This window comes from Lissotriton helveticus, chromosome 7, assembly GCF_964261635.1.
Source record: "Lissotriton helveticus chromosome 7, aLisHel1.1, whole genome shotgun sequence".
Lineage (NCBI taxonomy): Eukaryota > Metazoa > Chordata > Amphibia > Caudata > Salamandridae > Lissotriton > Lissotriton helveticus.
In genome coordinates, this window is record NC_136068.1 from 1,758,609,983 (window position 1) to 1,758,625,512 (window position 15,530).

The following is a 15,530-nucleotide window of genomic DNA, read 5'->3' on the forward strand; positions in this document are numbered from 1 at the left end:
AAGGGATCTGAGATGTCAAGGAGCAACATATGGGATTCAGCTGCTAGAAAAGGTGGGGAGTTAGATTGCCTCTGATGGGTATTTTTACCTGCAAGATTAGCCATACCTTTTGAATAGGCCCAGGCGCCAATGGTGGCATCTCTGAGCAGCTCCTCACTGTTACTTCTAGGACACTACAGGGCTAGTGTGCGTACAACAGTGCCACCTGCTAGAGTGCAGGGGCAATTGCTATTAAACAACAACAAAAAATCCAGCTCTGAACTGGCATCGGGGACATTCAAAAGATAGGAAATCTGCAGTACGAGCCAGAAAAAGTGTTACAGAACAGAAGTAAATTGTTCTTTCTGAACTAAGGTTAAGCATATACGTTTGATTTAGTGATTGGCAGCCAGGCAAAGCGATTAGAGTGCCTATTAATGGAGGAATTTACAGAATCTTCCTATAAGTAGTCTGGCCACAGGTTTTTTCACTTTTTGTGGAAATACCAGAATTCTAACTGAGATTGCAGGGTAAATGATGTTACTATGATCCATTCACAATAGCATCGATGCATTCACCACATTAGATAGAACAGAATTCTAAGGAGTGTCTTGTGATAGTAAAAGCATGAACTGGTGGTTTTTACAACCTGCTTATTGCTAAACAACCTGTCACTGATGAGCGTCAGTGGTTCTGTTGGGTCCTTTGAGCTAGTACGACCAGGTACTACTCAATTTTATTTTAACCGGTTTATCCCTGAACATTCTTTAAAGGGCTAGTAAAATCCTCTTGCTCACTCGCTGTAGTGAGCCAGATTTAATCAGAAGAGCTATTTTAGGGCCTACTCCGCCTTTCTGGAGAGTAGAAGACAAACTGACTTTTGACCTCTGTCTCTGAAAGCGGAGCAAATGTAACGATAAGATTTAAAGGCATCTTTATTGCTCACAAAGAGATTGAGCAGTAAAGATGCCTTTAAATCTTATCTTGTCACATTTGCTTGGCTTTCAGAGACAGAGGTCAACTACATTACAGTTAGGTTGAGTAGAATTTCAAGTTATTAGACCTGCTGATCCAGTAACATTTTTATGATTTTTCGAACCTTGACTTTACCATTGATAGCCAACCCTAGAGTTTTCACTTCACTGGAAATGTTCCAAAAAGGGAGAGTACCATTTTCCAATAATACCTTCGATTTTTTTTCAGGGTGCAATTTTAGAAAAAATAATTCACACCCATCATCAGATAGTGGCTGGCCAGGATGGTATGGTACAGTCAGCGTGGATTACTGATAATGACAATGCCTACTAGCTAGGTTCATGCACCACCATTTAAATCTTCTGCAGCATATTAAGCCATGTGCTGCAAGCATGCTATACTTTTTCTTGCAAGTTAATCTCTAGCTATATCTTAGTGTAGGTGAGCAAAATTGTTTATGAACAGTGTTTTTCAAGCACTCCTGTTGACCACGAACCAAATGTAGACGTTTGTTTAAAGAAAACTTCTCCCTTTTGATTACCCTTCTTTTAGTACTTTGCAAAATGAAGTGAAGCCTGTGCTTGAGAGGTTAACACAAGACCAAGATGTGGATGTTAAATATTTTGCGCAAGAGGCATTAGCAGGTATGTTGCATGCTGGTGTGATAAAAGAAGCATTATATATCCATGCATATCTGTAGAAGTTTATGTAAAAGTTTTCAATGTTGGAGACCCCTGCAATATAGACTACAACAAAGCTTGTTACTTCCTACAGTGTTGTTTTTATGTTTTGTTTACATGGCAGGCAGAGTGTATGTCAAAAGCAAGTAGAATCTGTATTTTGCCACTAAACGTGCCCACTCACAGCTGCGCCATGTTTGTCAGGATGCTTGTTTCTGGCAGTTCAGGCTGGACTTTTCTCATGAGGCACAGGGTCAGACTGATTTGCATATGGCCATGTCTGAACTGGGGTGGCGGAGTGAGCTAAAGAATGATAATGGATTAAACCCACATCAGTTGACTGGGGGTGAGTGCTTGCATTGTTCAACACTCTGTCCATCATCCCCTTTGATTTTGCTATGTTTGTGTCTTTCAGTTCATGGAAATTAGGAAAAAGTGTTAGTATTTTTTTTCTTGCTTGCACTCTGCACTTCTCTTCCAGGGGATCCTCATCAAAGTCATAAGCACGAGAATATTCCCGCCCATGCGCGGAACCCTGGAAACACAATCATATATGTGCTATATATATATATATATCAGGGAAGGTCCTTTCGTTGAAAAGAACGGAGAAACACCATGGGGTACTGTGAGAAAGGGCTTTATTACTCCAGCAAGGGCATGACGCGTTTCGGCATTTTGCCTTTATCAAATGCCAGCTCTCACCCCAACATAGCAGCAGTCCATTTGAATACCCCCAGTCGCTCCGCCTTTCATGGTCATCCTGATTGGTCAGCTGGAGTCACGTACAGACCTGTAGTCATCAGTGAAGTCACTGACCATGATGTAATATGTGACGTCATCAGCAGTGGATTGCGGGTGCGCGAAATATAGTTAGTACAACTAACTATATAGGAGCAGTTTCAATGGTTTTTAAATGCTAATCCATAACTATGTAAGGCCTGAAACCTATGGTTTTTTAAGTATATATATATGTGTGTGTGTGTGTGTGTGTGTGTATATGTGTGTGTATATATATGTGTGTGTGTGTGTATATATATGTGTGTGTGTGTGTATATATATGTGTGTGTGTGTGTATATATATATGTGTGTGTGTGTGTGTATATGTATATATGTGTGTGTGTGTGTATATATATATATATATATGTGTGTGTGTGTGTGTATATATATATATATGTGTGTGTGTGTGTATATATATATATATGTGTGTGTGTGTGTGTGTGTATATATATATATATATATGTGTGTGTGTGTGTATATATATATATATGTGTGTGTGTGTGTATATATATATATATGTGTGTGTGTGTATATATTACCTACTGGCGGTCGCAAGTAGGTATATATAGTTAGGATTTTTTCTCTATGGGTTTTTTGAAAATTCTATGTCTAATAACTTTGGCGTTTGTGGACGGAATTGGCTGAAATTTTCAGGAAAATGGCACATTTTGTTTCTGAGCAGCCCCTGAAAATTGGGGGGGGTTTCGTCCAGGGGGGGTCGAGAAAAAAGGGGGGTCCCAAAACGTGTTTTTAACATTGAGTTTTCCATAGGGCGGTTGGCCTCACTTTTAGCCCGAACGGCTGAATGGATTTGCACGAAACTTGGCAAAATTGTAGGGACTGGTAGCCCGATGTGCCTTTTGTAGGTCTCAATATATGTGCTCCAGTGGATTTTGAGAAATTAACGTTTAAAAAAAGATATATATCTGTAACAGCGGACCGGGCAGCGTCCCAGGACGCGTACTTTTCGCGCAACGGAGCTTTTTGAAGCGAAGCTGATTGGTTCTCCGGCGTCTGTCAACATTCCAAACAGTCCGTAGCGGCCGCCATCTTGTCTCTTGTCTCTCGGTAAGATCGAGAGACAAGAGGAGGCCAAAGCGAAGGGGCAAATGACCATAAGGGGGAATAGTAGATCCTCGCTGACCCCCTAGGTTTGATGTGGAGGTTTTAAAAGGGCCCCGCGGGGCAAAAAAAAATAATAATAATAATATTCGAACGGCTGAATGGATTTGCACGAAACTTGGCAAAATTGTAGGGACTGGTAGCCCGATGTGCCTTTGCTAGGTCTCAATATATGTGCTTCAGTGGATTTTGAGAAATTAACGTTCAAAAAAAGATATATATCTGTAACAGCGCACCGCTTCGCGTACTTTTCGCGTTACGGAGCTTTGCGAAGCGAAGCTGATTGGCTCTCCGGTGTCTGTAAACATTCCAAACAGTACGTAGCGGCCGCCATCTTGTCTCTCGGTAGGATCGAGAGACAAGAGGAGGCCAAAGCGAAGGGGCAAATGACCATAAGGGGGCATAGTAGATCCTCGCTGACCCCCTAGGTTTGATGTGGAGGTTTTAAAAGGGCCCCGCGGGGCAAAAAAATAAAATAATAATAATAATCGAACGGCTGAATGGATTTGCACGAAACTTGGTAAAATATTAGGGACTGGTAGCCCGATGTGCCTTTGCTAGGTCTCAATATATGTGCTTCAGTGCATTTTGAGAAATTAACGTTCAAAAACAAGATATATATCTGTAACAGCGCTCCGCTTCGCGGAGATAAAATTATATCTGTATTACCTAGCTGTTGCTAACACCAGTTAGCGACGGCTAGTAGGAGATAGCGACCATCTTGGGCCCCACTTTGCATGTGAGTGATATTTATCACTAATGACATGCAAAGTGGGCATGCCAAGATGTTAGCGACTGGAAACAGTCGCTAACATCGCTATCTCCTATTATCAACTTTTGGAAATATTCGAGATAAGCGCGAATATCTCCAAAAAGTAACAGCTGCCCTGAGCAGTTCTTAGCCATGTTATCCAATGGGAGGTGGATAACATGGCTAAGAGCATTAGCTCGGTAATGCATGAATATCGCTGAGTTTTCAGCGATATTAATGCATTGCGGTCGTTTTTTATCGTATTTGCGATAAACCTTGATAATAGCAAGGTTTATGTGCGATAATTTCTGACGGTAAAAAAATCTTTGCAATGCATCGTTAGGGATAAATATCGCTTAACTTTGGTAATATGCCCCAACGTCTGTTAACGTTCGATTCGAAGGAAATCAGGAAGTGTTGAAAAACATTGTCTGCGCCATCTTGTCTTTTTTCAAATGCCACACTTTTGTCGTGCACGGCAGCCATTTTAGATGCCTTGACCAGACCCACTCTGTGCACGCTGTCGATCCTTAGCATGGCTCCCCACCCTCGCAAGCATCTCACCCAGGCAGTGGTCACCCCCGCTCTCTGTCTTATGCATGGGTAATAAACCTCCCCCCATCTGCGCTGCTCTTCCCTGAGAATCACACCCTGTGCCCGCCCGACACCTCCCTTTCGCCCTATTCACTACCGCACCCTCTGACACTCCTTTTCCTCTGTGTCCGATTGTCCAGGCCGGTCCTAGGCTATCAGCTAGCCCTGCAGATGTAGTTTATGGCCACAGCTGTAAAGAATCACCCCTCTTCAAAGGAGTTATAGTAGATCAAGGCCCACACTCGATGAGATCCGTCACAGCAGAAGCGTTGCTATTATCTGAAAACCATCCTGTATTGTGATTGGGGAGGGGACCGAGCGTGAAGCGGAAGATTCCAGGGATGACTCTTTGTACATTAAAGTTTTTACAATTATGTGTCACATTAAAAATATGTAGCACTCCGACAAAGTAGTAAGATTATAAAACTTTAATAATTTATAAATATATACAAGAAAACAAAAATAGTAATAACATATAAACATTTTTAGGGAAAAACAACGAAGTAGCGGTCGGCTGTGCGAATAGTCCCAACGCAGCACAACGTCCAGATTTCCGGCGTGGGGCGTCGCGGGGGGTGGGTCATCAGTAGCAAACTGTTGTGCGAATAGTTCCAAGGCAGCAGAACGCGCCCAAATCTAGATGACACGAAAGTGATGTCTAGTAAGTTGCCACCCAGCAAATAACGGCGTGGTGCGTCGCGGGGGGTGGGTCATCAGTAGCAAAGTGTTGTGCGAATAGTTCCAAGGCAGCAGAACGATGGCACCAAGGTGATGTCCAGTAAGTTGCCGCACTGGTCTTGGTATCCTACAATGCTGCTCCGAATAACGGCGTGGGGCGCCCCGGGGGAGGCGGTGTGAACGGGCCTCTCCAGGTGGAGTGTCATCTGTTGTAGTGGGGCGCCCCTTTACCGTTTCAGTTGCCATTCCGTCCGTTTTTGGTCCACTGTGTCAAAAGCCGCAATTCAGCTGAGTTGCGCCCACTCTTGCGGTGCAGCGATAGGCGGCTGTCACAGGACTCTCAAAATGGCGGCAGGCTCTTTCCTCTTTGGGCCTGGTCCACTGAAATGGCCCTGGGACACCTTGGAAATCGGACGCTTGTCTGCTAGGTCTTGGACCCCATTCTCGAAAGCGTCCCCTCCGCATTGAGAATTCATCAAAAGTTTTGGGGGCCCCGACTCCTGCAGGCTTCTGGTGGGGAGCGGCTGCCATGATTGCTCACGGAATGACCACGACGGAGCTACGAGATGGTGGTGCTCTCATGCTGACGCCAGCTTCAGTCTGAAACATCCAGAAACAAGGTGGGGCTTTCATCGTTTGGGAAAAAAAAAAAGTTTTCATCCAATGAAAAGTGTTGTTTTTAGGTCATATGATCAAGCCTTCCATCATTAGGAAACCAAAAGTAAAATGAACCAATGAAAAGTTTTATAAACAAGTCACATGACCTGTTATGCGGCATAGGGTATAAAATGCGGAGAAAATACGTTGGCACGTGAGGCGGCGTCAGTAGCGGACCGATGTGCGAATAGGCCGAAGGCAACACAACGCGCCAAGATCCGGATGGCACCGAGGTGGTGTCCAGCAAGTTGCAGCACTGGTGTGGCCATCCTACAATGCTGAAAGTCGGCGTGGGGCGCCCCGTTGGCCTGTGAGTTTGCGTCAGTAGCGGACCGATGTGCGAATAGGCTGAAGGCAGCACAACGCGCCAAGATCCGGATGGCACCGAGGTGGTGTCTAGTAAGTTGCCGCACTGGTGTGGCCATCCTACAATGCTGAAAGTCGGCGTGGGGCGCCCCGTTGGCCTGTGAGATGGCGTCAGTAGCGGACCGATGTGCGAATGGGGCCAAAGGCAGCGCAACAATATATTCTGAATTGAAGACACCACAAGGCACTGAGATGCCAAGTTCCAGATGGCACCGAGGTGGTGTCTAGCAAGTTGTGGCACTGGTGTGGCAATCCTACAATGCTGAAAGTCGGCGTGGGGCGCCCCGTTGGCCTGTGAGATGGCGTCAGTAGCGGACCGATGTGTGAATGGGGCCGAAGGCAGCGCAACAATATTTTCGGAATAGAAGACACCACTAGGCGCTGAGATGTCAAGATCCGGATGGCACCGAGGTGGTGTGTAGCAAGTTGCCGCACTGGTGTGGCCATCCTACAATGCTGAAAGTCGGCGTGGGGCGCCCCGTTGGCCTGTGAGTTTGCGTCAGTAGCGGACCGATGTGCGAATAGGCCGAAGGCAGCACAACGCGCCAAGATCCGGATGGCACCGAGGTGGTGTCTAGCAAGTTGTGGCACTGGTGTGGCCATCGTACAATGGTAAAAGTCGGCGTGGGGCGCCCTGTTGGCCTGTGAGATGGTGTCAGTAGCGGACTGATGTGCGAATGGGGCCAAAGGCAGCGCAACAATATTTTCTACAATATTTTCGGAGTAGAAGACACCACAAGGCGCTGAGATGCCAAGATCCGGATGGCACTGAGGTGATGTCTAAGTTGCGGACCGATGTGCGAATGGGGCCAAAGGCAGCGCAACAATATTTTCTGAAGAGAATACACCACAAGGCGCTGAGATGCCAAGATCCGGATGGCACCGAGGTGATGTCTAAGTTGCGGACCGATGTGCGAATGGGGCCAAAGGCAGCGTAACAATATTTTCTGTATGGAAGATAACACTAGGCGTTGAGATGCCAAGATTCGGATGGCACCGAGGTGATGTCTAGCAAGCTGTGCCACTGGTGTGGCCATCGTACAATGGTAAAAGTCGGCGTGGGGCGCCCTGTTGGCCTGTGAGATGGTGTCAGTAGCGGACTGATGTGCGAATGGGGCCAAAGGCAGCGCAACAATATTTTCTGACTGACACCACAAGGCGCTGAGATGCCAAGATCCGGATGGCACCGAGGTGATGTCTAAGTTGCGGACTGATGTGCGAATGGGGCCAAAGGCAGCGTAACAAGATTTTCTGTATGGAAGATACCACTAGGCGTTGAGATGCTAAGATTCGGATGGCACCGAGGTGATGTCCAGCAAGTTGCTGTACTGGTGTGGTCATCCTACAATGCTGAAACTCGGCGTGGGTCGCCCCATTAGCCTGTGAGATGGCGTCAGTAGCGGACCGATGTGCGAATAGGCCGAAGGCAGCACAACGCGCCAAGATCCGGATGTCACCGTGGTGGTTTCATAGTTGAGAGGCACTTCATCTGCAGTGGGGCGCCGAGATCCGGATGGCACCGAGGTGATGTCTAGCAAGTTGCTGTACTGGTGTGGTCATCCTACAATGCTGAAATGTAGTGGGGCGCCCCTTTACCGTTTCAGTTGCCATTCAGCTGAGTTTCGGCTGCTCTTGATGCTACAGCGACAGGCGGCTGCAAGAGGACTCTCAAAATGGCGGCCTGTTCTTTGGATTTGGGCCTGGTCCACTAAAATGGCCCTGGGACACCTTAGAACTCGGACGCTCGATTTTTTTTCTTCCTTTCCTGTACATGCAAAAAAAGGTAAATGCCCGGTACGTTACACGCTTCATCTGCCACGATGAACTCTCCAGAGGAACCGAAAAAAAATATAGTTGTGGTAACTATACTATGCATCGTCATATGGAGAGGTGGCACCAATTAATTATAGTGCTGCATAAAAGAGAGATTTGGAGGAGAACCCCTGACCTGCTAGTACATTCATCAAAGAAGTGGCACTGAGAGCTTCAGAGGCAAGGGAAACGGTCCCAAATATTTAGAAGAACTTTGGAAAGATTAAAATGACATGTTTAGATTGTGGCAAATTAATTTCATGTGGACAGATGAGTGTTACTCTAATAAATACAGCATATGAACGTCATCATAGTCGATGGTTGGTAGAGACATTTTGACTATATCCTGGACCTGCCCGTCCTCGCCCAAAATGGCGCCGGAATAAATGGGACTCGTAACTCCTTGTTGTGTACTGGTTGCAGAACCTTGAAATCACGAGATACGTATGCAGTTTTGAAGCACATGGCGGGCGGGGACGAGAATTGATTGAATATTTCGACATCCCTATTGATATTAAGTTCTGATGTGTTATTGATTACTGTACTGTTGAAAGTTCGAATTAACGTCACCCATGGTACTTGCCCGCAAATGTATATCTAGATAATTTTATTGTAAGTGGCCCTGTCGTATTTTAATTATAAAATGTACGTCCACCGATTCCGTAACTGTTAGACACCTTAGTTCTTGCAACCTAATGGCCCGCCCGTTACGTTCCTCTACAGTGTAAATGTCTATTCATCATATACGATTACAGTTTGCTCTGTGGCAGGCCCACGTGGTTATAGGCTCGTATTTGTATGATGAAATTTTCACAATAAAGGTTTTTAAAAGAAAACATGGTAGTAGTATATACATTGGTAAAGTTTTTAATAATAGTCACTGTTTTAGAATCATTAAAAGGCAAGTGAAATAAAGCAGACCAATTACATGAAGGGTAAAAGGTATAATACGAAGGAACGCAGTAAAGATAAATGGTCAAGGGCTGTTGTGTTTTCTATTCCTGCAACATAAAGTGATCGATAAGAATCTCATATTCAGGCGTATCGGCGACTAAGACAGCAGGTCGACCCTCTTTTGCTCAACGGCTCCGTCATGGGACGAAGAAACGCTCTTTTTCTCGAAAAAAGAATATATTTTACTTGCAGGACAGTTGTAAATTTTCCGGGAAAGTACATTAGCCTGGAACATTATAACATATATTTAAGAAAAAATAATGTTCGGAAGTAATAAAAAGCGTAATTTTTAGGTCATATGACCAAGCCTTTCATCATTAGAATAAGAAAAGTAAAATGAACCAATGAAAAGTTTTATTAACAAGTCACATGACTTGTTATGCTTACGTTACGCGCTGCGCGCCCCGGATGACTTCCGGATGCGCCAACGCGGCGCGTCATATGACGCATTACGCGACAACGCAGGTCCAGAATATAGTCAAAATGTGTCCACCAACCAGCGGTCGGAACACAACCCCTTTCAGCAGGCTAAATAGTTCTGTTAAATGACAACAGAAGGGACAGGCAACAAGAACCATCAGTCAAAGAGGGGAGGGCTAGTTCTTCTCTACCGGGTTACATTGGGGCGCTACCAGAACTGATCGAATTGGTAGTCTACAGTGTTTCTGGATGTTTCAGACTGAAGCTGGGGTTAGCATGAGAGCAGCACCATTTCGTAGCTCCGTCGTGGCCATTCCGCAACCAATCATGGCAGCCGCTTTTTATCGTTATTTTGGGCGGGGTGGGTGGCGGAGCCGAGCTGTTTTGCAGCCATCATTGTGTGGAGTTCAGTTCATTTCACTAGTTTTGTATTTGTCATGAGGGGTTGTTCCTAATGTTTCTATTTTAGCGAGGTCAAAAAGAGATCCCATTAGTGGCCTACTGATTTTGCTCGATTCCTTTTCTTTTTTTTTTACACGATTTTTCGTTATCTGCAAAGACTAAACAGAGTATTGCGACTCTGTGTTTGTTTGTAAATAGAGAATGAACCAAAGAGAACCAATTCTAAAACAGTAAATACTTGGATAACAATCAATCAAATGGAGAGAGAAGCAGGCACGACGTATTACAACGGGGGCAAAGGCCTGCATTAACTACCCTTCACTATGTGCAAAGAGAGAGTACTCCTAATAGAAATGAGGGGGGGGGGCACCATTCAAAGCAGATCAGTGTGCATAAACACGAAAATGTTTTCACTTACCACGTACTTGACATTCGACAGCTTATGATATTTGCTATTAAAAAACCATTGAAATTCACTGAAAAAACCATAGGTTATAGACCATATATAGTTAGGAATTAGCATTTACAAAACCTTGAAAATTCACTGAAAAAACCATAGGTTATAGACCATATATAGTTAGGAATTAGCATTTAAAAAACCTTATTTTACTCACACAAAACCATTGAAATTCCATATATAGTTAGTTGCACTAACTATATATCGCGCACCCGCAATCCACTGCTGATGATGTCACATATTACATCATTCATGACATGGTCAGTGACATCACTGATGACATCACTGATGACATCACTGATGACATCACTGATGACATCTCATTTGACATCAATGACCACATCACTGATGATATCATTCATGTGACAATACAATGCATCTCCTCACATTTTAATATAACCTCTGTTTCACCCAGTGTTAAAAACGGAGTATAATTTTTGAAACCATTGACACACCAATACTAGTTACTACATACGTACTCACTGATTCCTACGTCTACACACACATTCACTCATTCACCCATACAATCATTCATACATACAATCACTCATCTTTACAACACTATCATATGCACTCATACATCTATACAGACACTCACACTCTGCCACTCATCCATGGAGTTACTCACACACCTAGTCAGTCCTGTAAAGAATCAATCACACTTCCATTTTCTTGTCTATACAGTTAAACATAGAGCACCTTACATTTTCAAACATATACTAACACATACTTACTTTCTTATAGAATCATTGATACAAGTACACATTGATCTGCACAGAGTCACACACCTCCCAGCCAGCCACACACACACTCAGTCTCCCATACAAATACTTGGACAATCAATCAATAACCCATATAGTTAATCATATAGCTACTGATCAACACATGCAGCAGTTTACAGAACAACAGACATAATGATGCACAAATTAAGACAGTTTAGTCACTAACCCATGCACTCAGTGAGACACATTTAATCACTCACTCATACATTCAGTCATGCACCTACTAAATCCTTCGTCCAGACAGTTATACATCTACTCATTCTTCAATATGTAAAACATATTTAAACTTTATAGAAACACACAGTCACTGGATGATGTCATCAGTGATGTCATTTGAGATGTCATCAGTGATGTCATCAGTGATGTCACTGACCATGTCATGAATGATGTAATATGTGACATCATCAGCAGTGGATTGCGGGTGCGCGATATATAGTTAGTGCAACTAACTATATATGGAATTTCAATGGTTTTGTGTGAGTAAAATAAGGTTTTTTAAATGCTAATTCCTAACTATATATGGTCTATAACCTATGGTTTTTTCAGTGAATATATATATATATATATATATATATATATATATATATATATATTACCTACTGGCGGTCGCCAGTAGGTATATATAGTTAGGATTTTTTCTCTATGGGATTTTTGAAAATTCTATGTCTAATAACTTTGGCGTTTGTGGACGGAATTGGCTGAAATTTTCAGGAAAATGGCACATTTTGTTTCTGAGCAGCCCCTGAAAATTTTGGGGGGGTTCGTCAAGGGGGGGCCGAGAAAAAAGGGGGGTCCCAAAACGCGTTTTTCCCATGTTAATTTCCATAGGGCGGTTGGCCTCACTTTTAGCCCGAACGGCTGAATGGATTTGCACGAAACTTGGCAAAATTGTAGGGACTGGTAGCCCGATGTGCCTTTTGTAGGTCTCAATATATGTGCTCCAGTGGATTTTGAGAAATTAACGTTTAAAAAAAGATATATATCTGTAAGCGCGCTCTGGGCAGCGCTCCAGGACGCGTACTTTTCGCGCAACGGAGCTTTGTGAAGCGAAGCTGATTGGTTCTCTGGCGTCTGTCAACATTCCAAAAAGTCCGTAGCGGCCGCCATCTTGTCTCTCGGTAGGATCGAGAGACAAGAGGAGGCCAAAACAAAGGGGCAAATAACCATAAGGGGGCATAGTAGATCCTCCCTGACCCCCTAGGTTTAATGTGGAGGCTTTAAAACGGCCCCGCGGGGCAAAAAAAAAAAAAATTTTTTTTTTGTTTTTTTGCGTGGGTAGCGCCCGGTCCGGGAACCGGGAAGCTTTCTGGGCAGCGTACTGCAATGAAAAATGAATGATAGACTTTTCAAATACTGTTGTTAATTGATTGTTGGTTTTGTTGATTATTTTTTATTTTTTTTTATTTTTTAAGGATTGTTTATTGTGTTTAATAATTTATTAAACTTTCTAACGCGGCACGTCATATGACGCATTACGCGACAACGCAGGTCCAGAATATAGTCAAAATGTCTCCACCAACCAGCGGACGGCACACAACCCCTTTCAGCAGGCTAAATAGTTCTGTTAAATGACAACAGAAGGGACAGGCAACAAGAACCATCAGTCAAAGAGGGGAGGGCAAGTTCTTCTCTACCGGGTCACGTTGGAGCGCTACCGGAACTGATCGAATTGGTAGTCTACAGTGTTTCTGGATGTTTCAGACTGAAGCTGGCGTTAGCATGAGAGCACCACCATTTCGTAGCTCCGTCGTGGCCATTCCACGAGCAATCATGCTAGGCGCTCCCCACCAGAAGCCTGCGGGAGTCGGGGGCCCCCAAGACTTTTGTAGAATCTTCAAGGATGAGGGGACGCTTTCGAGAATGGAGCCCAAGCTCTAGCAGACAAGCGTCCGAGTTCCAAGGTGTCGCAGGCCCATTTTAGTGGACCACGCCCAAATCTGAAGAGATGGCCGCCATTTTGAGAGTCCTGTGGCAGCCGCCTATCGCTGCACCGCAAGAGCGGGAGCAACTCAAGTACATGGTGAGCGAGACGCTGTAGTCGAAAGAGCGGGCGGTAAACAGCTGAATAGCGGAAGAGGCACAGTGTAGCAAAAGCGGGCTGAATGGCAAATGAAACGGAAAAGGGGTGCCCCACTACAGCGTGTCTTTAGGTGAAACGGATTGTGGGACAAGGTGAAGAATGGAAGAGTCACCAAAAGGAAAAAAGTTCCGCTTGACCCCGGGAGCCGGCCACCTATGTCGGGGGCGATCTCAGGCCACACCAGGGCAACACGACTTGGGGAGGGGGCCGGAGCCAAGCGCCCCCTCCGAGTCCGCGACATGACACCGTCCCTCGGGGGCCTCCGTCAAGCGGTTCAGGGTGGCACCGCATCACAACAGCCCCCACTTACTTTAAGAATAGTGAAGATGAAGCAATTGCAAATAGGCTTCAGACAATGTTACAAGCACTCCTCAAAACTTTGAACTTTCAGAGTGCATGAGTTGGGACAGCGAGGGGTGATTTGGTTTCTCGGACTGTTTTTCTGGTCTCTCACCACTGGCATACTTTAACGTTTTCTTGTTTCTAGGACATTAATAGGTTTTATCATTACGTTATGTTATCGTTTCTTTGTTTGTTGTTTAATAAAAGTTCATGTTCATCAGTGGCCTACTGATTTTCGTTTTCCTATTTTTTTCTTTCCAGGTTGTTTCATGGTAAAGTTTCTGTTAACAGGATACAGTGATCACTTCGTTATTATTGCATATGTCCTTTTCACTAGGGGTGCTCTCTGGTCGGGCCAGATGACGTATCTCTAGTAAATGGTCCGGGTGAAAAAGGTGCATCAATCAGTGGGGAGTAGATAGGCATGACAGATTTCAACGGGGGAGAAAGGTCCGCATTACGTACCCTTTCACTACTTGCAAAGATTTTCCTACGTTTATTTGCAAACAGGGAATACCTCCAAAAAGAACTAATTCCCAAACAGTCAATGTTCGGACAATCAATCAATCAATGAGGAATGAAATAGGTACGACGTGTTAAAGGCTTGCGTTACCTACCCTTCACTATCTGCAAAGGGAGAGAGAATATTCCTATTCTTCCTCGTTTGCAGGTAGAGAAGATCCTTAAGAGAATTAACTTCGAACAATTCAATGCTCGATTGAAACAATCAACAAGGGGTACTGTGAACACAAATGAACGCCGCTTATGTACATACGCATTGCTATTTTCAACAGGTTGTTCCTAATGTTTCTATTTTAGCGAGGTCAAAAAGAGATCCCATTAGTGGCCTACTGATTTTGCTCGATTCCTTTTGTTTTTTTACACGATTTTTCGCTATCTGCAAAGACTAAACAGAGTATTGCGACTCTGTGCTTGTTTGTAAATAGAGAATGAACCAAAGAGAACAATCAATCAAATGGAGAGAGAAGCAGGCACGACGTATTACAAAGGGGGCAAAGGGCTGCGTTAACTACCCTTCACTATCTGCAAAGAGAGAGTACTCCTAATAGAAATGAGGGGTGGGGGGCAGTATTCAAAGCAGATCAGTGTGCATAAACACGAAAATGTTTTTACTTACCACGTACTTGACATTCGACAGCTTATGATATTTGCTATTAAAAAACCATTGAAATTCACTGAAAAAACCATAGGTTATAGACCATATATAGTTAGGAATTAGCATTTACAAAACCTTGAAAATTCACTGAAAAAACCATAGGTTATAGACCATATATAGTTAGGAATTAGCATTTAAAAAACCTTATTTTACTCACACAAAACCATTGAAATTCCATATATAGTTAGTTGCACTAACTATATATCGCGCACCCGCAATCCACTGCTGATCATGTCACATATTACATCATTCATGACATGGTCAGTGACATCACTGATGACATCACTGATGACATCTCAAATGACATCAATGACCACATCACTGATGATATCATTCATGTGACAATACAATGCATCTCCTCACGTTTTAATATAACCTCTGTTTCACCCAGTGTTAAATACAGAGTATAATTTTTGAAACCATTGACACACCAATACTAGTTACTACATACGTACTCACTGATTCCTACGTCTACACACACATTCACTCATTCACCCATACAATCATTCATACATACAATCACTC

General features: G+C 43.9%; 1 protein-coding gene across 2 annotated transcripts in view; it reads left to right on the forward strand.

Moving 5' to 3' along the window:
* LOC144770737 (uncharacterized) overlaps positions 1-15,530 on the forward strand; it is a 214,967-nt gene that overhangs the window by 146,407 nt on the left and 53,030 nt on the right. For both annotated transcript variants that reach the window (XM_078655478.1, XM_078655479.1), the window contains exon 14: positions 1,507-1,598. In XM_078655478.1, coding sequence (XP_078511604.1) covers positions 1,507-1,598 — 92 coding nt within the window. The remainder of the gene's footprint in view (positions 1-1,506; positions 1,599-15,530) is intronic.